The sequence below is a fragment of the Epinephelus moara genome, chromosome 15 (assembly GCF_006386435.1).
Source record: "Epinephelus moara isolate mb chromosome 15, YSFRI_EMoa_1.0, whole genome shotgun sequence".
Taxonomy (NCBI): Eukaryota; Metazoa; Chordata; class Actinopteri; order Perciformes; family Serranidae; genus Epinephelus; species Epinephelus moara.
The window spans coordinates 5,531,010-5,558,940 of NC_065520.1; the positions used below are offsets into that span (position 1 = coordinate 5,531,010).

At 39.4% G+C, this 27,931-nt stretch overlaps 3 protein-coding genes across 5 annotated transcripts; 2 read left to right on the plus strand and 1 right to left on the minus strand.

Moving 5' to 3' along the window:
- The first annotated feature begins 5,779 nt into the window (after positions 1-5,779).
- Positions 5,780-17,447, plus strand: arpc2 (actin related protein 2/3 complex, subunit 2). The gene is made up of 10 exons (XM_050063220.1): positions 5,780-6,005; positions 8,079-8,113; positions 8,678-8,790; positions 11,571-11,616; positions 11,840-12,026; positions 12,360-12,453; positions 13,438-13,564; positions 13,740-13,840; positions 14,744-14,844; positions 16,964-17,447. The coding sequence occupies exons 1-10, from the start codon at positions 5,932-5,934 to the stop codon at positions 16,983-16,985; spliced, it is 900 nt and encodes a 299-aa protein (XP_049919177.1). The 5' UTR covers positions 5,780-5,931; the 3' UTR covers positions 16,986-17,447.
- A 612-nt stretch (positions 17,448-18,059) lies between these two features.
- On the minus strand, positions 18,060-21,760 carry zgc:92380 (uncharacterized protein LOC445086 homolog). Of its 2 annotated transcripts, XM_050063453.1 has the most exons (8): positions 21,332-21,760; positions 21,122-21,204; positions 20,837-20,993; positions 20,588-20,749; positions 20,376-20,501; positions 19,450-19,679; positions 19,065-19,099; positions 18,060-18,500 (listed from the first exon to the last, which is right to left on the minus strand). In XM_050063453.1, the coding sequence occupies exons 1-8, from the start codon at positions 21,698-21,700 to the stop codon at positions 18,331-18,333; spliced, it is 1,332 nt and encodes a 443-aa protein (XP_049919410.1). In that variant the 5' UTR covers positions 21,701-21,760; the 3' UTR covers positions 18,060-18,330. The 2 variants fall into 2 exon arrangements, with proteins under 2 accessions (XP_049919410.1, XP_049919411.1); XM_050063454.1 differs by lacking the exon at positions 19,065-19,099 and having other exon boundaries at positions 18,335-18,500.
- Positions 21,761-22,033: 273 nt separating this feature from the next.
- LOC126401891 (keratin, type II cytoskeletal 8-like) lies at positions 22,034-27,913 on the plus strand. 2 transcript variants are annotated; one of them, XM_050063442.1, is made up of 9 exons: positions 22,034-22,246; positions 24,171-24,379; positions 24,548-24,608; positions 24,718-24,813; positions 25,044-25,208; positions 25,303-25,428; positions 25,523-25,743; positions 25,870-25,895; positions 27,050-27,913. In XM_050063442.1, exons 1-9 carry the CDS (start codon positions 22,088-22,090, stop codon positions 27,211-27,213), a joined length of 1,227 nt encoding a protein of 408 aa, XP_049919399.1. In that variant the 5' UTR covers positions 22,034-22,087; the 3' UTR covers positions 27,214-27,913. The 2 variants fall into 2 exon arrangements, with proteins under 2 accessions (XP_049919399.1, XP_049919400.1); XM_050063443.1 differs by having other exon boundaries at positions 27,004-27,187.
- Positions 27,914-27,931: the final 18 nt, after the last annotated feature.

The window sequence follows — 27,931 nt, forward strand, 5'->3', positions numbered from 1 at the left end:
CTTTAAGTGTGACATATGTGTTTTTTTTGGGAGGGGGGGGGTTTGAGAGTTGACCCAATATCCTGTTCCTTTTCACAATACATTACTGCATGTGCCTGCGTCATCACATGTTTTTGCAATATGTAATATGTCTTTTTAACAAAGGACATTCTGAGGTATTAACATTAAATGATGAGACTCATAGGAATACATGCTTGGTCTACCAAAGATGATACAAAAAACACAGAAAATAAATAACCACAAAATAAAACCAGAGATGAAAATCTTATCCAGCTTCTATAAAATTCAAAATTCAATTTAAACAAGTAGAAATTATTCTTGAGTTGGACTGATCATATCTGGAAGACATGGAGTTGTAAGTAGACAATGCTTAATAAGGGAATAACATAATGATGAAATAATAACTGTGCCCTCAGGCTTATGGCAACATGCCACAGAAATTGCAATAAAATAAATGAGAACATGTCAAATTAAAGTGTTTGCATTGTTTTTAACGTCTGAACAGTCCAGTGGAGAAGTATGTGACCGACACTCGTTCTCATTTGTTGTGCAAAGGACAGGGGCTGTGACCAAGGTAACGATGTAGAAATGTTTGCATCACAGAGGCTAGAAACAATCCTACACAGCCACCTCTGGAATCTGATTCTACAATACAATATCACACTCATAAGAGGAGCATAGGTCATTTGACAAATAACCGAGCCAGCACAGTGTGTGGTGTGTGTGTGTCAAAGTGTCTCCCCTGTGCTGTCCAACCAGTCAGGAAACCCAAGCAGGAAAAACTAACACACATCATAATGTGCAGAAACAAATGTTGATTATTCAAATGTCAATTATGAATAAAGCTTTGAGCTATTGAGTGGAGATCCGATACACTGAACATAATTTCTTTTTGTCCTACATGCATGTTTTGGAGCAACCAGTTCTAATTCGCAAGACGTCCACGATAACATGTAATGGGACCCTGTTGCAAGTCATTGGGTAACCTGGGGTGTGTTCTAAGGTGTTTTACCACACTTTCTGGAAATGAAATATTTTGTTCTTACTCTTGCCATTGCAAAAGTCCAGTAGCACTCCCCTGTTTTGCTCCCACAATGTGTCTACTGTCCAAAAATAACCAGTTAGCAGGTATACTGGTTTTATGAAGTTAAGATCAAGTGAGCAAGCAGAGGAACAATGATAACCACACGTTGGTAATGACAGGGGACCACACTGATAGAAGGGCCACACTCACACGCTCCTCCTCCTCTCGATCTTCGAGCTAAATGTGTATCCAGACAGAGAGGTATCTCCTCTACCTCCCCTTTGTCTCCATAAATCACTTCGTTCAGGGTCTGAAAGCTACAATGCACAATTATCAACATAGCAGCTTGTTGCATCACTGACGTCGTCCCTACAGCTGTCACATAACGTAGACATAAAGTCTCCACATCACTAAACAACAGTATTGTATGTCTCAGCCTCCATCAGGAAGCGTGGAAGTCCCCTGACAAGACTGGCCTGTTTTTAGTTTCTGGTTACTTTGGTAAACACAGTTTGGATCAACAGTGCTCAGAAAATAAACTGAAGGGGAAAAAAAACACTGAAAATGGCAGAAAAAAGCAGAAGCAAGTTACTGTCAGTGATGTCTTTGTGTTTCATCCTGTCTTTCGTTTTTGCTGTTTTGTTCAGAGTCCTGGGTGAAAACTTAAATATTAATTCAGATTTATTTAACAAGGAATTCATGTTTTATCGCTTAAATTACACAATTCCTCTAAAAACTTTTGTTCTTGAGTTAGTGTTAAAAAACCATGGCTATATAAGTCAACAACAACAGAGTGAAACTTGGCACAGGTATGAATCTTCTTGGCAAGCAAAGATAGATACAGCCCCCTTCTCGTGAAGCACCTGACTGACATCAGACACTGTTGTTTTTCAGTTCTTTTATCCTGTTCCGGCGAAGAGGAAATCATACACTTTTCAGCAGGGAGATTTTCATCTGTCATTCCCTGAAGTGCTGAAAACATTGCAGAGAAGTTCACTGTCTCATCAACATGTTTGTTTCTAAAGTCATGCTCGAAACTGGGGACGATTCCTGCGAATGATAAGACTGTTATCCCTTTAAAATACCAGCTATGCTTGGAATTTAGTTTATCTTGAGTGTGACAGTATCCATGCGTTTCCCATAAGATAACAATTTTTATGAGTTTCTTTATTTGACAAAGGACTGCCTTTTGGACATTATTCTGCTGTCACCACCCTGATGTCCTCTGAGCTCTTTATTTTCTGTAAAAGTATTTATTTTTTAAGTTTATTATTTATTCTTCATGTCTGTTATTTATTCTTTATGTTACTTTATTCCTTATCTCGTTGACTGTTTTAATGTGCTGTTATTTTCTTTATCTTTGCCTGTAAGGTGACCTTGAGTGTCAAAAAAGATGCCTATAAATAAAATGTATAATAATAACAATAATAATTTGGGATATAATTGTGTCATATTTTTCCATTTTCAGATAATATACTCATACAAGACTTATGGGGAGACCTGACAGGTAAAACAGTTATTTAATGCACTGGTTTACTTTAAGATTTTGGGCTGTCTTGCATGTATAACATGACAAGCACATATTAAATTAGATAATGCCTCATTTGGATATTTAGACATCAAATTTCCGAAAACTAAGACTTTGTAGTATTGTTAGTATAATTTATTAGTATTATAGTATTAGTAGTATCATTTTTTTCATCTATAAAGGCCTTTTTCTTTTATAAAATGAGTTTTTCTCAAACTCTGAGCCAGAAATCTCCACTTCAGCTGCATGTAAAAACACCAAACTTTACAGTTTTATTCAAATGTATAACCTGAAAGCTTTCACAAACGGATTTATTAATATATCATTCATAGCCTGATTTATTGAACATTATATTCCTAAAACATGTCGAAAATGTATTTTATTATGGCTGCTGACAGTATTTTCTGATTTTAAATGATCAAAGGAGGAGATTCCCTCTATAAAAACCTTTGACTCGAGTAAGACAACAAAAAGAAACAAACATTTTGAAAAAAGCATTATCTAATTGTTAGACTTTAAAAATAGAATTAGAAATGTATGCAAATCAGCACATATTTAATTAGATAATGCAACATGTGCATATTTACGCAGAACAAGAAGTAAAGGTATACACAAAAAAATGATTGTTTTAATGTAAGTAATCAACAGGGGAGGTTTCATGGTGACATTTATTAGTTAAAATGTTTTCCCTATTCACCTGTAGTGTTTCCTCTTGTTCAGTAATCCAAAAGTGTTACAATACTCCATCACAAGTAGAAGTCCAGCATTCAAAAATCCTATTTTAATAAAAGTATAGATTAAGTATAATCAGCTAAATGAGCACCAAATATAAAAAGTAAAAGTATTTGTTCTCCAGGAAAAATTGTCCCTGTGACTAACGTATTATCATATTTGACATAATTAGATTGTTAATAGTGATGCATTAGTGTAATATGCAGGGGCTAACTTATGCAGAAAAGCTACAAATTGGTGCACAGAAATCCAGAATGCAGGAAATTAGTGTTTGATGGTTGAAATTTTCTGGCAGAGGACAGCCAAACCCACCATTTCAGGTATTCCCCCAACGTTGAAACAAAACCTATGCCCTTGTCTGCAAACAAAAAAAATTAATAACCATAAATACTGTTCTGGTCTATATCGTACTCAAAAAAAAAAAAAAATACTATCCATATTAAGAATATTGAAACTTGTTATTATTTCAAACACTTAACAAAACCTAAGAAAAGGTTTTGTTAAGTGTTCCTAAGAACCCATCCAACTAATCAGTCTTGACATTTGAGACGTGGCATGTTTGTTGTGCCAGCTACACGGCACCTGAGTTTCCCCTTTCCTCATGTGCAGTGCACTCAACCATCAACAACAGAGTGAAACCTGGCACAGGTATGAATCTTCTTGAGAAGCTCAGATAGAGTCCCCTTCTCTGGAAATTCTTATCGACATCAGGAGTGTTCCAGTGAAGTATCAGCACAAGTATTATTTTATTGCTGCAGCTGGTGAGGGCTGGTTACTTTGTATACAGTTAGGTAGTTTAGTCCAGTCCCCTCTAGGATCACAACTTAAATCTGAGGGGTCACGAGATGATCAATAGAAGAGGAAAGAAGAAAAAAGTTGTGATATACAAATTTGTATTCACTCTTTTTAGGGCTTAATCCAGTCCAATCTTCTTTTTCTTTTCTTTTTTTGCTATATGTTGGATAATTTTCAAACTTCAAAATACTTAAGAGATTTAGTGAACCACATGCACCACAAATGAGCCAGCCATCAGTTGCTAAACGCTAGTTGTACATGTATGTTTATGTCTTTCAGGCATTAACAATATAGTAGTTCCTGTATTACATTCTTGAACTTCTTGTTTTAAAACCTAGTGTATTGTGTTGGTGGTGACAGCATGGACAATCATTACTGACAATTGTTTTGACATACCTTGTAATCTGACTGACACCTTTGTTTAGTTTTACTACTCCGAATACTTCCTGGGTCCCTGGGAATCTGGAGCACGAGGGCGGTTGCTTATTTTGCACGAATGACAATCCATCTTTGCTCATATGATGTGACACCTACCACAGATTTGTTACTATATAATATCAGACAGGTAAATGGTGCCGAAATGGATTATAATGTGTTAATTTCAGTAAGGTTTCACAAGAAGAGATGATTGAAATGGGAAATTCAATATCAACCCATTTAAATCTATTTTCAGACACTTTTCTCTTTTAAAAAAAAAACTTCACCTTTTATGTCTTATCTTTAGTCTTTTTTAACTATTATTTTTTATTATCCCTTGTGTTTATTTGTTCTTTTGACTTTTACCTTTTTTAGTTTTTATTTTATTGCTTTTTGTTGTCATTTGTTGACTTGTTACTTTTTTCTGTGCTGTTTTAATCTTGCTCAGTGATGCACTTTGGGCTGCATATAATTTATTTGATTTTTCCCTCTTTCCATATTGGAAAAAAAATGCTGCATATTGAAATGAACAATGACATGAAACATTTGTCATTTTATAAAATAAATAAATTAAAGTTCGACACAAATTACTAAAAGTGTAGGAGGCCCTGTGATTTAAGCCTTAGTACAATAACTAAAAGTAATATAATATCATTATTATTTTGTTTACAGAGCTTCTCTGTAAGTCATGTTTTAAATAATGAAGAACATTTTTGTCAAGAAGGAAGATACCTTCAATTGATAGGGTGGCAAGTATGGGTGTACTTATTTATTATAATGATATTTGACAAGTAACAAGTATTCTTTTAAAACTATATTTTGGATATTAGGACATTTATTTGATGCTAAACTGCTCGAAGAGAAAAAGATAATCCTATAGACACTTTTTACATATTCATCCATCTCTATGCATTACATGAACCCACATTTCTTCCTTGAACAATATTTTGCACATTTTTGCACATAACTACCACTTCTAAAAACTGCTTAGCTCCTTCGTTTTATTATTATTGCAGAAATTTTGTAGTATTTTTTAAATGTTTATCTATTTTTCATTAGAATTTTCTTCTATTCCATATGTATTCATCTTGATTTTTGCAATACTTGCATTAATTGCGAATTTATTTATTCTAAATGCGTCAATGTTATGCACCTCTACTCCAGAGGAAAATCTTGTATGAAAACCTACTTTACATCAAACTGTATTCAATCAAAACTTGATGTTCCGATTTTTTTACAGGCAATATTGCGGGCCGCCTCAACCTACGGGGTCCTGAGTGTAAAATACGCGGAAGTGGCAGGCGGAAGGAGCCTCGACGGAAGCGGTCTGGTCTGTCAAGGGAGGAAAAAATTAGCAGAATTTGACACAAAGAGGTTAATCCCACCAAATAGCACCGATCATTCCCCCTTCTCCTCGACACCGGCGTCCGCTGCGATGATCCTGTTAGAAATCAATAACCGCATTATAGAAGAGACGCTGTCGTTGAAGTTCGACGGCGCATCCAACGGGTGAGAAATCATTGTTACACCTGGCTAGCGCTGCTAACGTCTGCTAGCTTCCCCTTTAGCGTTTCACTCAAGATGATGGCTGCATTTAATGAAGCAGGACGGGGTTTCAGATGCAGCCGATAAACGTTTGCAGCTTTGCACAACTCAGCTGGTTGGTCGTGTTGTACCTGAAAATAAGCTGCTTAAATACACAGTGAATTGTGTTGCTGATCTGCCGTGACTGGGTGTGTCTGCACGGCCGGTGTTATGCCAGAATTTGTAACCCCAATGATTTTTATCTTTCCCGGCGGTTCTCCTACTGTCTGTGGAGGTGAAATATCAAAGCATTTCAGACTAGTTTGCTTCCACTGACTTGGCAGATATTAAGTAAAATATTTTAAAGCAGTTTACGAGGTTGCATAGCATTAAAAGTAGCTAGCCGAGCGCTATGTAGCAAGTGTTTGTGGTTGGTTCATCGGTATTAATAAAGGGCATATCGTTGGATATTTATGTGAAGCTGCAAACTTTTATTAATGATTCGACTAGCCATTTATTAAAGACATTACCTAGTAATGCTCCTAGCTAGTGAAATACATTATGTAAGGAGTGCAGGTTTTGACACATCAGGTCTGACAAGAGAACAAAAACTCATATCCGGTTACCTTAAACCGCGTCATTAATCATTAACCACACTGTAACAACACATGGCTGCTATTATTATATCGAATTGGGTGTTTCCACTTAATAAAGTCCAGTTATTTGCTTTCCACGGCACCACAGGAGCAGTTAGCGGCTACATGCTAGCTAACCATCGCCCCTCTCTCCAGCTTCCGCATTCCTGTACTCAAGCTGAGTCAAGTCTTTGCCCAGCAGCTGCTTCTTGGAGCAAGTATGCAGTTTGGACAAGCTGCTGCAGCATCCACGTTAAAAAATATCCATTTGCTACTCACTGTATATCCCCAGATTAGGGGTTTGACTGGTTTAATAAAAGACTATATTGTTCAGGTGATTCATTAAACTAGTGGTAACATGTGGCTGCAACCGACAGTAATTTTCATAATCGATTAAATTGCAAATTCTCTTTTGGATTGATGGACTAATTATTAGCCTATAAAATGTCACGCTTTCCTGAGATGATGCCTCAGAATTTCATGTTTTGTCCAACCAACAGTGCAAAACCCGAATATATTACATTCACTATTACATACATGAAGCTGGAATTAATTATTAATTTAGTTAATCATGGGCATATTTGCTCAAAAATGACAAATTAACACAGACTGAGCTGCACAGTATTCTAAAAATTAAATCGACACAGGGATATTTTCCATGTTGATATGGTTATCGATACATGGGTGCCAAGTATTGCTCTTTGTTATAGAAGTTATTAATATTGCAAATTCAAATTACACTTTTGATAGTCTGTCAATATTATAATCAATTGCTTTTTAGTCCAGCACAAACATTTTGCTGCAATAAAAACGACTGAAGTGAGATGAAAACACTGAAAACTTTCATGGTACTATAGATAGATTAAAACAGATGTTGTCTGTCTTTTGGAGACAAAATCTGCAGTCGAAAAAAAAGGAAATAAACTGCAATATATGACAGTATATGTTTCCATTATACTCAGCATATTGCAACACATTTAAAAATCACTGTGTTATCATATTGTGCCTTAAGTATCATGATAATATTCTATCAGGAGACCTCTGGTGATTCCCAGAGGTGATATTTTTAAGCAATAAAAGCAAACATTTACTGGTTCCATGCTTCTTAAACGTGAGGATTTGATGCTCCTCTTTGTAATGGATGGTTATAAACTGAAAAGATTTGGAGTTTTGACTGTTGGTCAAATAAAACACACATTTGAAGATGTCACCTTGGGCTCTGGGAAATTACACAGGGCATGTTTAATTATTTTCTGACATTTTATCACCAAAATTATTAATACTTGAATGGAGAAAATAATGGACAGATGAGTTGATAAAGAAAATTATCATTAAATGTAAATCAAATGTGAATATTTGGCTCAACTTGATGATTATTGTTTCTATGTGTTAATCATCTCCTACTTTTATTTCCTCCTTCCAGAACCAAGCCAGAGGCCGTCGATGTGACGTTTGCAGGTAAGATTATTGGCATCTCATTTGACAGCTTGCTCTATACTGTATGTAGTTTCTGACCACACGGGTGATACATAACTTGGTTGCAGATTTGAGAATATTTTTTTAGTGTAGTGATGTTACTGTAAGTAAAACCAAACCATTACTGAAACTACTACATTGCTGTTTGATTGCTGAAACACACAGCGCATTTTCCAACAGTAATCACTTACTGCTTTTTGCACTATGAATATGATAAAGCTTTTAGGCTGCTGCTAGAGGTGATACAGATTTTTAGCTGTGCTTGCTGCTGCTGTCATCACACCAGTTATCTTCCTGTTATGTAACCTGTTGCATATGCTCAGCTCTGCCAGTAACTGCTGCTAGATGACACAAAGTGTTACATCTCACACGTGAAACTGACTGAAATTATCTTGTGTACTGATATGAACTGAGGTGACTAATTAAGATGGCACAGTTGTCCAAGTACAAAATGTGTCGGTGTGTCAAGTTGCCAGACGGTAAGGGTTAGGAGGTTGTCCCTCGTTAATCACCTGCAGGCTTTGATGTTGTTCATTTGTGCTGCAGATTTCGATGGCGTCTTGTACCACATCTCCAACCCCAATGGGGACAAGACCAAAGTGATGGTCAGCATCTCCCTGAAGTTCTACAAGGAGCTGCAGGAGCATGGGGCTGACGAGGTACAACACACGGTTGAGGGAGAAACATAAATGGAAGAATCTGGGAAATGTTTATCTGTGCCTGCCCAGACAGAAACTGGGCCTCAGCAACTCTCCATTCTGGCTGGTTTCATATATCAATACTGATTTTCACATCCCTGAACATGTGTGTATACACAAACCATGGCATCTGCAAGTCTTGTGTCTTAAATGTGTTTTTTTAAGAGCTGAAATGTTCTTGTCCTTATGGTTTTACTCCAAAAAGTAGTTCACTCCAAAAATCAAAAATATTTTTACTCTCATCTATAGTGTTATTTATCAGTTTAGTTTGTTTTGGTGCGAGTTGCAGAGCAATGTCTCTTTCAAGAAATTTTGACGAGGTTACTCAAGGTAATCCACAGACCTTGTGAGCAGAATTACACCTGCCAACTGTATCACCGCGCAGGAGGAAGCGTGCATCTACTCATAGATGAGAGCCTTCTCTTCAGCTGAGCTGTAAAGTTAGCTATCTCATTGGTGCTATGTGAGCTAGCAGTAGATGCACGCTTACTTCTTATCGGAGAGAAGGCAGACATCTCTACAGCCGATATCTCCAACACTCGGCAACTCGCACTAAAACAATCTAGACTGATGAATAGCTCAACAGGTAAGAGCAAATATATGTGTTTTTGATTTTTGGCGAAACTGTCCCTTTAGGCTTGAGTTTAAAAGTCTTTGAAATGTGTCTACGGTTTTCACACTCACTTCTCCTCTAGTGTAAAAATAAGCTGGTCATGCAGAGGTCAACAGCTGCTTTCATGATATACTTTTGATTTCAATGATAATTCTCTTTTAGGTTAGCAGTTTAAACTTGCAGTCACACAGCAAACATACACTGCTGCAACAACAAAAGCACTGTCCCTAAGAAGTCAGGGCAAGAATGCTGATACGTTTCATTTCAGTCTGGTTTTGGTGTTAATTTAAGATGATAAAGTATCCAAAAAAAAAAAGCAGAATGAGGTCATGCTCTTTGCACACACATACACACACACCTCCACCACAAGAGCTCTGTTGCCATGTAAGGAAGAAAGCAGCTGCTGAGGCTTCTCGTAGAAACAGGAAGTGAGTTTGTGTGACTCACCCCAGGCGAGGAAGTGCTGACTGCGAGCAGCAGCCACTGTGTTTGAATGTCTTGGCTGCCGTCCAGCGCCTTCCCTCCTTGTTCCCTAAAACTGAAGAGCGGAGGGATAAGTGAATGGTTCAGCAGTGTGACATTCAGTTTTTCAGCCTGTGAAAAGTCTATTTGGAAAAGCAGTCAGAGGGAGGCGGGGCGTTACTTGTTAAAGGGCTTGTTTTCTTATCTGTTCTTTGTTTTTCATATTTGCTTAATTTGGCTTTGCTGCTCGGATTAGAATTAAGAAGAATACAGTATACTACACTCGTAGACACGTTCATAAAAAGACTGCAAGTTTTACAGCTGCTAAACCTGCCAAGACAAAAGAAATATAGAATTCTTAAAGCACCCTCAAAGGATGAAATCCATTTTAACTGAGCTGCCTAGCAAATAGCGCTGTGTGCCCCATCTCAAGGTCCAAATCTTAAAAGATACTGACCTATAATATTGCAGCACAAGCACACATAACGTTTTGCAGCTGAGTGCAATTATCCCCTCATTGCGTCTAATTACAATTATCCATGTGGAAAAAGACTAAATATTGCCTTTGTGCAAAGAACACAGTAGGCAGAACAACAGCAGAAAGAAACTGAATTGGCGGCTCAAAATTGGTTGATATTTTGCAATGAAGATGATATTCAGTGTTGCGTGACATCAATTCTACACATGCTAAAAAGCAGAACTCTTCCCAGGGACAATAGAGAACATGTTTCAGACAAAGCGATTTTCCCAGGGGTGCCTAAAGAATGAAAGGATGCAGTGAACTCACCATCGACGTGTCAGGAAGTGCACCCTGTTGTTTCCCTGTTAATGCTACATTGTAAACAACAAAACCCACGTTCAAATCGGCAGTAGGAGAGCTAGCTAACTTTAGATGTTATTGTTAACAGTTAGCATCAGAGGTTGTATTAGGTTACGTGTGACTTTTTTAAGCACTACTCAGTAAAAATGAGCATTGAGCAAAGTTAAATTATAAAGTTATAATGATTTGTTCAAATGTAACCTCGTAACATGTAATTTTTGCTGACAAACCCAATTTAAATCCGTGCAAACAGCTCAGGAGCACTGAGACGCTATCTGCTTGGCAGCGCACTTCAAGATTCATTTCACTCTTTGAAGAGATTTTGAAAATTACAGTTTCTTTTTGTCTTAATTGTGCAGTTTAGCAGCTGCATTCTTTTGTTGAACGTCAGTGCATTATCATCATACCTGATTTTTATTTGCATATTACAACAAAGTCTACCTCATGTCATTCCACAATGACAGGTATCCATTAGAGAGGACGCCCCCATGTTTTTGAACACACAGCTCCTTCCTACCATAATACAAGCCTGTTGCTGTTCAGCGATTTGTCTCTTTCTCTGATTTTTATTGCGGCTGACATTTCTGCTCGTGCCTTCTCTTCTTTTAAACCACCTGTTTAGTCTCGAAGGGATTCCCACAGGCTATGAAAATCACTGAAGTGTTGGGAATTTTGAAAATCAAAGGATGCCAGTTTAATCAAAAGAAATCTCCTTGACTCTAGGGTACCAAGACTGTAGTTTAAAGTTAATATTCTTTTTTCTTTTGCTGTTTGTCTCATTTTCTGTAAGGTTCTAATGTATTTAGAGAAGTGAGATGCAAATAAAGGTCATATTTTTAATTACAGCTGCTCAAGAGGGTCTATGGGGATTTCCTGGTTTCACCAGAGGCTGGTAAGTTCTCACAAAGCTACTGATTGTTAGGCTGCTAACATCAGATCTGTTTTAGGATCCCTACACCACACAACCACTTTGTTCCTCATTTCTAGAACACATTTTCCCAGTGTTTGTTAGTTTGTGGTAGCTCACTTGTTCCTTTAATGTTAAACTGTGAAATGGCTATGAGTTGTTACTTGCTGTCCATTTTGTATAATCTGTAATCCTCCTGTCCTCCCAGGCTACAACGTGTCCCTCCTGTACGACCTGGACGCGCTACCAGCCAATAAAGACGAGGTTGTCCACCAGGCGGGGATGCTTAAGAGGAACTGCTTTGCCTCAGTGTTTGAAAAGTATTTCAAGTTCCAGGAAGAGGGCAAAGAGGGCGAGAAGAGGGCCGTGGTCCACTACAGAGATGATGAGTCCATGTACGTGGGGGAGACTTTGAAAGCTTACAGTGTCAGATTTATTTCCCTTTTAGACAGTAAACTGAGATGCGACCAAGTGAAATAAATACACTCTTATTTATTAGAAGATGTGGCTATAAATAATTTACTGTTCTAGCTGGCAATAAAAAAACAGCTGATAATGAGACTGCTACCTTTGATGTTACACAGCTAACACAATATTTACAGTCCTGTGGATTGTTGGAATGTTTCTGCAGTAGCTCTCCAGTGTGGGGAAAAATGCCGTAATCCTCACAGGATTAAGCTCTTTCTTTTTTAACTGTTTAAACCTCCTGACATGTCCTTTCTTCTCAGGTATCTGGAGGCTAAGAAAGACAGAGTGACAGTGGTGTTCAGCACAGTGTTCAAAGACGACGATGACGTCATCATCGGCAAAGTCTTCATGCAGGTGTGTGAGGCCACATGTATATAAAAGAGGAAATTTGCTGAGGCTATACTCTGCTTACGCAAACAAGTCGACAAGCTAGTGGCAAAATGGCTGCTAGTTACACTGAATTAAAACCCAGTGTTAACGCAGTCGATTCAGTCAACTAAAAAGGAGCTGTTTATACTTACTCTCACTGTTGTTTATATACTATCTGTGCATTCCAATACTTACTATCATGCCATACTGTTTAGACTGCCACAAAAAGATTAGTATGTACCAATACATAGGCTGTCAAATGCAACTGTGCTACATTACAGAGAAATACAAAACCGTACTAATGAACCTTCATTAATATAGGCCTATATTTTATCTACAAGTGCACGTCACACACTGAGCGAGCCGCCTGTTAATGACGCTGTCGGCAAAGCAGTGATGATTGTGCTAAGTGGCTAATGGGCATGTAGCTACTGACATGTTTCAGATGATACGTGATGTTTGTAGTCGACCAATGAAGAGGAGTTTACATATCACTTTGGGTTCGTCCTTCACCTTCTCAAAATGATCCCACACTTTGGATTTCCTGCCCGACATGTTATTAAATAGCCTGTGGAATAACCGCAGGTACCAGCCCTGGAAATTAGGGGTTGTACACCTACAGCCTGGAAAACCTGAGGTAGGGCGCTGGGTGCTACTCTTTGTGCCTTTTTTGTGCCAGCTTTTAAGAGCGTGGCGGCAGGATGCGTCTTTTTTTTTTCCTGCAACTAAGCGACCAATGAAATCTAAACAAAAAACCATTAAGATCACCAACAGCAAAAGGACACAACTATGAAAACAACAATGACATTATTATTGGTTTGTTTGTTTCCTTGTAATTTTGGAATTGAGTGTAACTGTAGTATTTGTATGACAAGTAATTAAGTTACTGACTAGAGTGTTACTCTTACGTGTGTTTTATGAACATTTGAAATTAATAAAGTTTGCTGTACACTTACTTGTCCTGTGCAGGAGTTCAAAGAGGGTCGGCGAGCCAGCCACACAGCCCCCCAGGTGCTGTTCAGCCACAGGGAGCCCCCACTGGAACTGAAGGATACAGACGCAGCTGTCGGGGACAATATTGGATACATCACCTTTGGTTAGTACCTGTTAAGCTTTGGCTGAATATGTATATGTGTGTGTATATATATGTATATATATGTATATATATATATATATATATATATATATATATATATATATATACTTCTGTATTTAGCGAACCAAGTTAATAATTTGACACTGATGTATATGCACTGTTTTTATGCTTTCAGTTCTGTTCCCACGTCACACCAATGCCAATGCCAGAGACAACACCATCAACCTCATCCACACCTTCAGGGACTACCTGCACTACCACATAAAGTGCTCCAAGGTCAGTTCAACTTAACCAGAAGATCAGCCATGCAAAAAATCAGAACTGAATGCTCCAGTTTCCTTTCAAGGATTTTAAAACATTCTGTAGGGCCAGGGCACCTAGAAAATTAATGCAGTACATAGTAGTATTTGTTCTGGAGTTGGAAATGCTTGTTTTTCACAGATAATCTGTGAATTCTCGTGTTATTTTAAGACTTGAGGCTGATCTCTTAGAACATACAATAAATTTAGAGTCTGAGAATCTACCTGAAACTGAATAAAAATGAAGGAGGCACTTCAAATACTCACACTACAAGCTGAAAGTCTACAGGCGAGCAACAAGTCACAGTAATAGTACATTCCATCCTCCTTACAGTAGAGAGCCCAGCCTCAGGTGAGATCAAACCAAGCCCCTAGCTGACGATGACTTGCTCTGCCTCCTTCAGTGATCATACAGGTTCTTAGGGGGCGTTTGTGTACACATTATACACACAGTGAGACGTGATTCACACAGGCTCCTCTCGACTCTAAACTCTAATCAGTGCCATTTTTTGGCTGACATACATTTCATAGGTATGTGTAGGCTTTTGTGTTATTTAACAAGTGCCTGCAGATAATGGAATTGGATGCTGGAAGCCTCAGACAGCGTGGAGTCTGCGTGGGTGACACAACAGATGGTTTCTCGGACAGTTGTGGGTGGTTTAAGCTTGGGAAACAGGAGATTACACATCGTTAAAAAATTACTATTGTGTCTGCTGCACATTGTGTTTTAGATTAAGATGCTGCACCTGATACAAAATGTTGATATCGTATTTCTCACTCAAGAAAAATCTGCATGTGCATCTTTAGTTGATAGATAAACTACGCTGACAGGTGTCTTTGTGATGAGAATCTCTTATGCGTAACATCCTCTCTTCCGCAGGCCTACATTCACACACGCATGAGGGCCAAGACGTCAGACTTCCTCAAGGTGCTGAACCGCGCTCGACCCGACGCCGAGAAGAAGGAGATGAAGACCATCTCGTAAGTAACCTCGCTCATGTCGACACCCATGAAAATTGACATTTTTGCTTGTCTAATCATGAAACACAACGCCATGATTCTGTGTTTGTGGTGTTGTTTTGATGCCATGAATCAGTTTTAGGATTTATCCAACTGTTTCTTTTTCAAGCTTAATTTAACATATTGTATATTAGTGTTTAAAGCCTCCACTCTTCAGTAATCTTCATCATGAATCCTGAGCTTCATCAAAGCTTTGAGATACACTGTATCTGCATTTTATTTTTCTGTCTGTATCTTTGTGTGTTTTTGAGGTGTGTGGCCGTGTTTGCCCCCTACTGTTTTAACAGTGTTTAAAATGAGTCAAGCAGGAATTTTTACAGCACTCTGCTTTGCTAAAACCTCCAGACAGTTGCACCGACACTGTTTTTAGCCTTGAAGCTTTGAATATAACTGAAAAATATAAACTGTCGGAGCACAGAGAGTCTTTGTTCTGTGGTTAATGTGTAACTGGAATAAGCAGGGAACCCCCATTATAGCTGGCATTTCCGTGAGCTTCTAAGAAGGAGAAACATTTCATATGAATTCTTGGTTTGGCTAAAGATGTCAACTAAGAAATGTGAAACAAACGAAGTGTCAATCACATATTGTTTGCTTGCAGATACAATTATATCACAATCCTGCAATTACGAGTAAAACTGTCAAGTCTAACTGACAAGTATGACAGGTGACATACCATCTATACACAAGATCCGATTGTGTAACTGGATAAGCAAAACAGAGCAAAAGAAATAGCTTTGTTAATAACTGAAGAATACTTTTGCACAACCGCATCAGAAAAGGTCAGATGCATTGCTACAGTTTTGAGCTTTTGGTTTGGCTAGTTTTAAAGCAGGGTTCAATGTTAATGTTTTTAGGAAATCTACATAACAAAAGTCAACCTTTACTTGCAAACGCACCTTATGTAAAACAATGTCATTTTCTCTGCCTCGCTGTCAAACGTGTGGCAAGCTGCACAATACATAGTTTCGTCCATATTCTTTAACTCCACCCAACTAAACTCGTGTTTTCAGGATAATTCAAGTGCTCGCTTTAGCTCATAGACTTTGTATGTAGCCGCCACCATTTTCTTGCAAGTGCCCGATTTGTCCATCCTGTCTGATACATTGATAAATTGTCCGATAGACGCTAGATTTACTAGCCCTTCGTGGCATCTTACTTGCCCCAGGCAATTTGGGCAATCCATATTTTTAAGCCCTGTATATGGATAGTAAAGAATTTTTGAAGTGGGGTGTATTACCTACAGTGGATGTCAGTCAGCACGGCCCCAGAAGCAGCCACGGAAGCTAAGCAATGTACTGCTGTGGACGGGGACACTGACAAAACATATTTTAGCCACCTAAAAAATGAATATCAGTCAAAATGTATGGCATATTGAGACTATTTTTACTGCTTTACCTTGCTGTCAGACAGCCCTTTCCGGCACTGAACTGAAGCCGTTATATCACTCTCTTCAAGCCATCAAACTCTGCCAACAGAAGAAGCATTTTTACCTTGCAGAATACAAGAGCTGCTGGTCTATAGCTGCCTCAATCACTTTGTTTGTTTGTGTTACTGTGTGAATTTGGTGAATGTGAACTAACCCTTTAAAACACCAGGAAAAATAATACAAACTAACCAATCGAGGCAGTGGTAGACGAGCAGCTCCTGTGTTCTGTGAGGTAAAATTACTTATTTGTCAAAGGACTTTGATGGGTTTGAAGAAAGCGATATAATGGCTTTAATTTTCCATCAGTAATTGTTGTCTGACGGCGAGGTATGACAGTGAAAATATTCTGAATATAGTGTCCAAACTGGGGGCGTGCCAGCCGCCATGTACTGTATGTAATACACTGACTACGGATAAGTACCTCACACAACCCTATGTCCGAACTATCCCTTTAAAGGAACTGTTAATTATATGCTTGTTTGACAAAGAAAGCAAATTAACTTTCCCCCCAGAAATCACTTTTAGATGTGGTTAAAGCAGCCAAAGGATGTTTCAACATACTGTAGTTCCTCATTTGAGTACCAGGGAAGGTAATAACTTGTTGGGTGACATGTCGTTGTTTGGGATCTAATGCGCCTTTGTTCGATTTTTCAGTGGAAAGACCTTCTCCCGCTGAGGCTGACCCCCCCACCAGAGAAATCCAAACCCCAGTGGGCACGCCCAAACGCGCTACACTGAGACTCAACGCCACATCGGACAGGACTCCAGGACGCCTCTAAATGCCCCCGCCCAGCCCCAAAATACGTGTCCAGTCTTTTTTTTTGTTTTAACGAATAATAATGTTGGCTCTACGTAGGGAAAGCCAAGGCTCAAGAAAAATGGAAAAAAGGGCATTCCTTGCTTTGCATAGTTAAAGAGAATTATTAGTCCTATATAAATATATATATGAAAAAAATTGAAATTTTTGATACGATATCTTTTACTCCATTTGGTACTCTTGCTTGCCCCTCAACCCCTCACCATCCAATATCCATGTATTGGATGATTTCAATCCCCCCCATCCTCCCTCTCTGTGCTTTCATGTCGTCTGTACCATTGTCATTTGAAAAAATAAAATAAATCACTCTTACAAAAAAAAGCATCTCTGGTAGTATTGTGTACTGACTGTGGCCCTTGTGCAGCCACTTATGTTTTTAAGATTTTTATTAGACCTCACAATTTTTTTTTCCTTCTAGTCTAATTATGCTGTTAAAATATATTTCATTACAATATATTTGTAAGCTTTCCAGTGTATGCGTCTCCATTTTACAGTTGTGTTTTGACTTTTCAGTTTAAGTATTACATGATCCTGTGTTGACTGAGAATTTTTACCATCCTTAAACTCACAATATTCTTTTAAAACCACTGATGTATCTGACATTTAGGAGATTTTGGCTGCATTCTGAAATGCACCTTTTTTTAAAGTTATTTTTGTACGTACTGCAGCTAGCCTTACAAAGTACGTACTGTTGCATGCAGTATGCATAGTCGGGACAAACTACTTTGGCATTACACTGCACCCTGAACTTTGACCCTCTTGCTCACATATACGTTACCTCACCAGAGATGGAGGTCGATCCAAGAGTTTGTTTGTTTTTTTTCACAAATAATGCAAAAGTTGTGAGTATTAAAGTATGTTATATGATGTTTAAAAACACAACAGCCCCATAATTCACATGTCAGAACAGTAAATGAAACACTTCTGGGCATCTTTCTTTCAAAACCAAACGTATTTATTTACTGACAACCTCTTAGTGGCTTCACAGGTTTGGCAACAACAGTAGGAAACAGATGTGATACTTGGCCGAGTGACAAAAAAAAGCTTTTTAGGATGAGACTTCAGCCACTTCACTCTCTTTCTCTAGCTCTTCATTCTCGGAGGAGGATGAGGAAGAAGAGGAAGATGAAGAGGAGGAAGAGGATGAACCCTTCTTATTCTTTTTCTTGGGTTTTTTCTTTTTGCTAGGTGCATCGGAAACTGTTTAACAGACAGCAACCTTGTCGGCCTTTATGAGGTCTCCTTCCACCACTTCAGGGGGTTTATCTGCTTCAGGGGTTTCGGGGGGAGTAGATTTGTCAGAGGGGGAGCTTTCTTGCTTCACGAGGGTTTCGTCTGGCTGCTCAGGAACCTTATTGTCAGGCTTTTGCTGATCTGGAAACAAAAAGATAAATCCGATTTTACATATAAAGCTTCGGCTTTTCTTCAGTCTGTATGATTCCCGTGCAGTGTGTGTGATTGCATGCAGTTACAGGGTGCAATGTGCCAGCAACAGTTGAGTGCAGTTAAGTGATATGTAGGAGTGGTATCGATTTTCTCATCTCACTTTAAGCAAGGAAGCAAATACATTTCCCAAAAGTATTCTTCCAAGAAGTGATGTAAAGGATTTCAAGTTTAACTCTACATGTAGTGCTGTTAACTAGCTGTTGGTTTTAAAAGATAAAAAGGTGTAACCCATATGGCCGACAACATTTTTCAGAGAGGAATGTCAGTGACCATATTGGTTAACCCTTTCTAGGTCTTTCAATTCTCCAGAAAAGAGTCAAATTCTGATGTATTCTTTTGGTTTGGTTTTGTTCGTTTGAAAGTCAGTAATTGACCCAGGTCTGTCTTGGCGGTGGAGATACATTTTCAACCAGGTCACAGCACGAACATGATGGAGTCTTTGTGATTTTATTTGAAATTGTGTTTCAAATAAAGGCTGGATCCAGAACTTACCGCTACGCACTGCATCTTCTAAAGAAAACTCCAGGCTGTCAGGGAAGAGCGAGATAAATATGCTAACAGGTTGGAAACAGGTACACCATGCTTTTGTGTGTGTGTGTGTGTTAATGCTGTTCTTTTTTAAAGGGACAGTTCATCCCCAAATCAAAAATACATGTTTTCCTCTCACCTGTAGTGCTAGTTATGATTTCTGGGAAGAGACATTGCTGTTGAGTTTTTCAAATGTATTTTTTGGTGCTTTTGTTTTGTATCCCAAGTATCAATTCCCCCCTAGGCAGAGATGTGTCTGCACTCCACAGATTTTCAAATAAGCCAATAGAATGCATCCAAAGCTGTGACATCATTCAATCATCATGAATTATTTCTGAGCAGTCCCCACCTTTCGATGTCAGGGGTCAAGCCTTGCATCAGTCGCTGGTAGTTGTCGATTTCCCCCTCCAGCTTCATCTTCACGCACAGCAGGTTCTTGTTGTTTTCAACATGGCGCTCCACCTGTGCCCTCACCTCCCTCAGCTCCGCCTCTAGCTTCAGTATCACCTGGTTGAGGGGGGCCAGGCGTTGACCGTTCTCCACTTTGGTGCTCCTCAGGGTCTCCTCCAGATTGTGGATCTTGAGGACAGACATGAGGGAATTTTTAAGGCGTCTGGCTATAGATACGTTTTACTTTTAATTCAGTTCCCCATCAGACAGGGACATCTGTTTGGGAAGTACTGAGCACATGACTAGATAAATGAGACTTGGATTATACTGCAAGAGTTGTGTGAGAGTTTGTAAATTGATGTTTTGATAGAGTTTTGCTGTTGTTTAACGCAGACATCTATGACTTCAATTCATCAAGAATCTTCACTGTTTTTGGATACCTCGCTCTCCATAAAATCAACGTAACACAGGCTAAGAAAATGACATACAAGTGATCATTTGGAGGGTGACGTAGTCCTTTAAAAGAACACATAATACATCCCTGTGACTTCTCAGGGGCCTTGACCTTCTTCATGTTCATATTTTGTTTTGTTATGTAAGAGCAGATCCAGGTGGCAGTGAGACAGATAAAGAGATTGTCTGGCTTAAAGTATCAGGTTTACAGTGTAATGACAGGGGAGTCAGGAATGTTTGTGAGGAGAACAGGTACGCTAACACACCTGCAGGTGGTTTTATCGTTCCCGACATGATTTGATAAATATTTCGATATTTACACCCCCTTAGTGATTGGTATCTACTGTGCGTCTGATGTCAGAGAGTTCAATTTTCAATTCAATTTTATGGCAGTGTGACATAATGTATCTGAAAAGGCTTGTGTGTGGTTACCCTGCTGTGGAAACTCTGGATCTTAATTTCCAGAGACTGCTTCTGTTTGAGCAGATCCTTCAGCTCTGACTTTCCAGCTATCAAGTCCTCGTTGTTTTGGGCCTCCACCACCTTGATGTTATCAAACTGGAGAGGGGAAATCAAGATGAAGATGATGAGATAAAGAAAGGAAGAAAACAATGACTGACTGTAGGACGATACAAGGACCGTACCTTGCTCTGGTACCACTCCTCTGTGTCCTTCAGGTTCTTCCTGGCCAGGTTATCGTACTGGTTGCGGATCTTGTTGACAACCTCAGCCAGGTTGGAGTCCTGAGAGTCAATCTCCACCTTCACCTCGGAGTCCTTGATCTTCTCACGCAAGACATTCACCTCCTGTGAGAGCCCCAGTTACAAGTTTGCCTCAGATTTTAGACAATATTTTATTAGTTGATCACAAAGTATGTTTGTTTCCACTCTTACCTGTTTGTGCTCCTGCTCGAGGCGAGCCAGCTCTTCCTTCACCAGATCAATCTCTTTCTGCGTCTGCATGCGGTTCAGCTTGGTATCCTCGATGGTCTTCTTCAGATCATCTACATCTTTTTCTAATTCTTTCCGTGCCTTTTCCTCATCGTTCAGCCTGCACACAGGTAGAGGAACCCACTAATGATCCACACAAACATCACTGACACCTAGTGTTTGGTTTTAAATTGGAATCTGAATATTGACTATTGATTTCCCCATTTTTTAAAGATGCATGAAACTCACTTGTTCTTGAAGTCATCATTAGCCAGTTTGGTGTTATCAATCTGTAGCAGCAGCTTGGCATTGTCCATGGTGATGTCTTTGATCTAATGAGAGGAATGTATGATGAATTTTACTGATACTATTGTGATTTGGAAACAGTTATTTGATTTAGCTTTAAATACGTAATGTATTTTCTCATATTCTAATAAATAAATAAATGAGATGACCAACCTGCTTCTTGAGGTCATCCAGAGGTTTCTCAACCTGATCCCAGGCGCGCCCCTCAGGTGCTTTCCTCTTGGCTAAAATCTCATCAATCTGTTTCTCCAGGTCGCTGTTTTCCTTCTCCAGTTGTCTCACCCTGCCTAGGTAACCCGACAGTCGGTCATTCAGACCCCGCAGTGTCTGTTTGTCGTCCCCGGGTGCGGCAGGCGCGGCAGGAGCGGCGGAGGCGGCAGGCGTTGCTGGGGCGGCGGGGCCGGAGTCTCTGTCCGTGTCGTTGCGCAGCACGTTACGCAGCCCCTCCAGGCTCGCCACGGACACCCTGGAGCCTCTTCCTCCTGCTCCACCAAACATACTGGCAGCGGTGTTTGAAGGCATTATGACTGCTTGATGAGAGAAGAGCTGACAATGACAGCGGGCGCTTCAGGCTAGGGAGTCCACTTCATGGATGTGAGGGGTACAGGTAAGTTTTATACCTGTTTTTTACGCATAAATCCGCCCCCAGCGGTGCCATTGGCTCCTGGTGCCCAGCACCACACCTGGACAAACTGGTTCCAACTCAAAATTCAAGTATTTCATGTTGACTTTTTATTTTTCTCACTGTAATATTGCACTTGTCCTCTCTTGATTGGATGGATGCAGAGTTTTGGGCAGGTGATGGGTGGTCCTTGCCCACCTTAAAAGCAGGTGATCCGGAGGGCTGAAGGTGCCTTCACTGCTCACCTGTTCAGTGTCTGGGTTTGATCTCGCTGTTACAAGCTCAATATGTCCAAACCGAGAGATTACAGCAGCCAGTCTTACTCCCCCGGCAGCACGGGACCGGTGAGAAGCTACCCGACCAACAACATCGACCCGTCGGGCAAATCCAGGGAGAAGGACGACATGGTCGGACTCAACGACAAGTTTGTCAGGCTGATCGACAAGGTTTGTACATTTTTAAAATATATATTTTTTTATTTTTATTATTATTTTATTTTTTTTAATAAAAAAACATTTATTTTAAATAAAATAAAACAAAACAACTCTATGATTCTACAAATATTCTACTTAATATAATTGAATATGCATTTTTATTATTTTTTCCAATGTATCACTCATTTTCTTGTGTTTGTATTTGTATCCATTTATTTTTCATACACTCATTTGAACTTATGCACAATTTAATAGCCTACAGTATGCTAACGGTTAAAAAAACAAACCCCCCCCCCCCCCCCAAAAAAAACAGGTTTTAATAGAGGATATAATATTCTTAAAACATGTTTCCAATCCGGGAGGATGATTTAGTAATTAATTCAGTGACCTGAGGGCATGAAAAGTGTCTCCTTGCCTTTACCGCACACTTCATGTAAATACTGTTGGAGGTAAATGTAGGACGCCATCTTGTGGATAATTAGATAACTTCAAGTCTTGGCTCTGTGGGTCATTAACCTGTCACTCAAGCAGATAGGCCTTTACATGGTGGTGTTTTTATGTGGAAAATAAAATGGTGAAGCAACAACACGTAAAACCAGAAAATTACACAGTAACAATTACACCTGCTTTTTAACATTTCTCACACACTTCAACACAGGTGATAATAGGACCGGGTACACACACCTGTTGTTGTTTACAGTTCGAATAGTCTCTTCCTGCTGCTCTCATGTTTGTTTACCCTCTCAGAAAGATGCTTAACATCCTGAAAACCTGTTCTTGACGAGGTGACACCCCTCCGAATATTAACACTCACGAAGCAAGAAAAAAAACGTCTTCTCTGACAAGCTAGCAGTTAGCAGTCAGCCATTTTGTCACGGAAATACTACTTTACGTTAAATTTGATTGGTTTTTTTGTTTTTGTTTTTTTTTTACCAAAGGTTTGGTTTTAACAATATCCCACGGCTGGTGGGCACCGATTTGTTTTATCAAGTTTTTCTTCAAAAGATAAACTTTACAATTTGTATTGTAGAAGATTATGTAAACTCCAGTCTTTAAAATAAATACTAACTGCTCCAACAGGCAATTAGCTTTGAGCATGCGCACTGGAGCCAAGTGCAACGTATGTTGCATTCACGTGCTCTTCGGACTGTCGTAGTTCCCTAGTTCGGAAGTCATTCTTCCGACTTTGCTGTGCTCGAGAGCTTTAAGTCGTAATGTGGAAACAACAGGGACTTTATAAAGAAGATGTGTTGTAGAGTATTTTATTGCTCAAAGTATTTAAACAACACCTTCATAACAGTTTGAAGCTTTATAATACGAAGTGATTTTGGCCTTGACTTGCTACATCCCCCTAAATCTACTAAAATATTCCCTTACCTGATGCTAATATCATTGCTTGACTTAGCACATTTAGCACCCCGGGTAAGCTTCTTCTGGCACCCCAAGAGAAGAATTTTTTTTTTAATATATTCATTGTATTTATTACAAACAAGAACAAGTGAGAAAACAACACAAAGAAAAACAATAGTAATAAATAACAGATAACTACAGACTGACTGTTAGCACAAGGTCTTTGGATCAATTTCCCTTATATGTTCAATTACTTAGAAATTCTTTTTAAAAAATTACTCTAAAATTACATACATTTCTAAACTACTCAGTTCCACTAAAAACACATTTTTCTCTTTTACCAGCAGGTGGAGCTACCCATACATAGGCTATTTGGAGTGTGCAAAAAAATCACCTCACCTGTCATTATTAACATGAACCACATAATAATAGCCTGTGTACAGTATATACTTAGACCTGGCATTCCTCAGATTTAGCATGCCTCAGCATTTACTTCATCGCAACATGTATGTTTTGTTTCTGCTGTCTATGTTCTTTCCTCCTGTTCTTCTCACCATGTCCACCACTTTGTCTGTCTCTGTTTCAGGTGAAAAACCTGGAGGATGAGAACAAAAAGCTCGACACCAAGCTGAAGATCCTCAAGGAGCAGGAGGACTACGAGGGGAAAATTGACGACATTGTTAAGCATGTGGAGGACGAGTTGGAGCATCAGATTGAGGCCTTGCTCCGTGACCAAGAAAAGCTGAAAGCTGAGCTACACAAAAGCCAGGAGGAGGTGGAGGACACCAAGAAAAGGTCAGCAGGGTTTAAACACACCAAACTTCAATATGTCCATTGGTCCTTATGGAAAGAATTTCTCTGTTTTCCACAGTCACAAACACAGTATACTCCCAGAGGACTCAAAACTGTGTCAATAATATCATTGGCACAAATGTTTCACCCTTTATTTTCTCTTTGTTTCAGATATGAGGATGAGTTTTTGAAAAAAGCTGACTTGGAGAATGAATTTATTGTCAAGAAAAAGGTATTGTAAGCTTTTTCTGGTGCTTATTTATTCAACCATTCAGAAACATATTATGTGTTGATATTCTGAAAGCAATTTCTTAACTGGCATCCATGTATGCGTGTACCAGGATGTAGATGAAGGTCACTTGGCGCTAGTTGATCAGGCTCTGGAGCTTGAGGACCTGATGGGAAAACTGGACTTCCTCAGGGTTGGCTATGATGAGGTAATGATGGGGTTTATTTTATTTTATTTTCACATTTCACAAAACACAGCAACATTTCACAAAACACTGACATTTCACAAAACACTACAACATTGTTGTGTTGTTTTTGTCAAATGTCAAATTTTGACTCCCAGGGCCACGGTATATTTGGCCTGGAGGGGAAATATAACATCAAATATGTGAATTTTTCCCCCCTCTGACTCTGTTGTACCAATGTCTGTCCCCTGCAGGAGATCAAGGAGCTGGAGTCACAAGTCCAAAACGAGACAGTGGTCTTACGTGACAACAGCAAACGGTCTCTGGACATGGACGAGATCATCGCGAGTGTCAGGAATCAGTACGCCAACATTGCCGCCCGCAGCAGGGAGGAAGCCGAGCAGTGGAACCAGAAAAAGGTGAGAAAAACTAAGATTCTACACAATAAAACTGTGTTCTTAAGACCAGCTCTACAGTTACCAAGTGACCAATGTGCTGTCTGTCCCTGCTTAGATGGATGCCATGGTCTTCAGTGCAGGACAGTGTGAGCAGGAAGTGCGTGAATTAAGGAGGGAGATCTCAGACATGGTTCGCCACATTCAGAGGCTCAATGGGGACCTGGAGGCTCTCGCAAGGAAGGTTGTGATCACACATAAACACTTCTAGAGTTAAGGCATAGGCACACACTTCTAACTGGTCTCTGATGTTTTCCGTCACTCTGTTTTTATGTTAGGAAGAGGCCCTGAAGAAGGACATCAATGACATGAGGACAGAAGGTGACAATAATGTGATGAAGGCCCGGGCGGACATCGCCCAGCTGGAGGAAGCCTTGAGGCGAGCCAAGCAGGACTTGGCTGGACAAATCCGTGAACACCAAGAGCTGATGAACCTCAAGCTGGCCCTGGACATTGAGATCGCCACCTACCGCAAGCTGCTGGAGGGCGAGGAGCAGAGGTATGTCAGCAGTGCGAGACATCAGTATGTATCAGTGCACTGACTCATGTTGCTGTTTGATAAAATACACCGTGATGGATTAATGCTTGCACTAACAACTGTCTCTATTTCTCCATCTCTGTGAAGAATGAACTACCTCATGCGCAATGCAGGTGAGAACCGTTCTGACACTTTCTCTCAAATTTCTGAAATCAGCAGCTCCAAAACCCTAAAAAAAATCTACTAAAATGGTCTTTCTTGGTTCATTTGGTTACTTTGTGGTGATTTTTACTTTTTTACATGGATTCTAGACAAACATGATGCACTGATCTAATACTGATATCACATATCAGGCCAATACTGACTCAAATAGCAGGAATGGGTCGGTGACAGTGAGGCCAATCAATTCAGTTCAGTTCTATACACCTAATTACACGTGTGCTGCTTTTAAAAGCTTTACACTTGAGTTGTAATTTCTGTTAATTTCAAAGATTTCCAGCAACTTGCTGGTGCACAATTTTTTTTACAATGTTAAAGCAATGTTAAGATCAAGCCTGATGTTGCCTTAAGGCCCAGACACATCATACAGACAAAACAAGTGGTGACGAAGGCTGACTGTTGCATTGCCTGTGTCTCGGCCAAAAAGTTGCACTTGCAGAAATCACAAACGTCTAGTTAGCATCTAAGTTCCATGCCTGCATGAGAAGAAATAACTCTCCATCGCAGCAGACGGATTTGTCATTCAAAAGAAGACCGACAGGATGGTTTTAAGATGCTAGTTTGTCATTTAGCACATTAACAATATGACCTGATGTTGAAAGAACAAATGATATCTACTGTGTAATAAATACAATAAATATAAATGATAATATTTGGGGGGAACACATTTGCCTAGGGCACCAAATGTGCTAGGTTCAGCACTGACTAATACACTAATGTCTGTACACCAATAAAGCCCTCAATATACCAGAATGCAATGCAGCAAATGTACATAAAGTAGCAGCTTGCCCACTTTGGACTTGTACCACCTGGCTTAAATCTTCCCTGTCAAGATGTTGCTGTAAGGAATTCTGGGAAATGAAGGAAATTACTAACTGCGGTAAACAAAGAAGGTTAAGGGGACCACAAGTATTAAATTTAATATAATTATAATATATGAAATATGCTTTAAAATGGACACAGTAACAAAAACAAACTCTGCATCCATTTCACACATTTCAGCATTCTCATGACTGATTCATTATTTGTGTCCCACTAAAATCAAACCTCTCTTTCGCTCAGATATCTAAAAACAAACCAACCAATCCAAGTCCTTACTTGCACGCAGACGTTCACCTGCCATCGAAGCAACACCTGCCAGAGAAGCCACGAGGACCAGAACCCACCATGTTCCCAGCAGCTTACCCCGCCTCCAAGAAGCGCCTGCTGATCCGGGTGGAGGTGGAGGAAGGCAGAGTCGTGTCCGAAAGCTCCCATTACACTGAAGGCTGACCGGCACTCTCCATCACCCCTCCGCCTGCAGCATTACAGTATATCCGCGAAATGTGAATTTACAAAGCTCAAATTAAGTGAAATTTAACTCTTAGAGAAAAGTGTTTTTAAATGTAATAATCATCATGCTTCTTTTTATGTGCTCTCTCGTACAGTCTAACAATAGCTTCTTGGCAGGCTGAACGTTTTTCCTAGAATGTGTGCTTGAAGTTGGAGACATTTTGTTTATGACAAGCATCTTATCTTTGTTTGCAATTGCAAAGACGTGTGTTCCTGGTACAATCGGTGTATTTTTGCAGCTTTCGTGCAGTTGTTTCTTTCATACTTTTTGTGGCGGGGTCTGTAACGGTGTAAAGGTTTCTTAAGGATGTAAAAAATAAAATAAGAAACTTGTGGCATTGTGTAGGTGGTTAAAGGAGTGTTTCTGTTCTGTTGGGCCACATCTTGTTAATATCAGGAAGGATGTTAACAAAGATAATGTTTCCTACAATTAGGTCACATTAACAGGAAGCAAACATGGATCTGGGGCAAAACTGCACGCTCGAAATACTGTAGGTTTTCAAACTACTTTGGAATTGTTCTCCTTCCTTCACATGTATCTGCAACCTTGTGCCTCAAATATCAAAATAAAGGAAATCAGAAGGCACAACAGACTTTACTGTTTAAGTGACAAGTGTTTACAATGGAATTAATAAATAAAGCGTCGTGAAAAATGTCT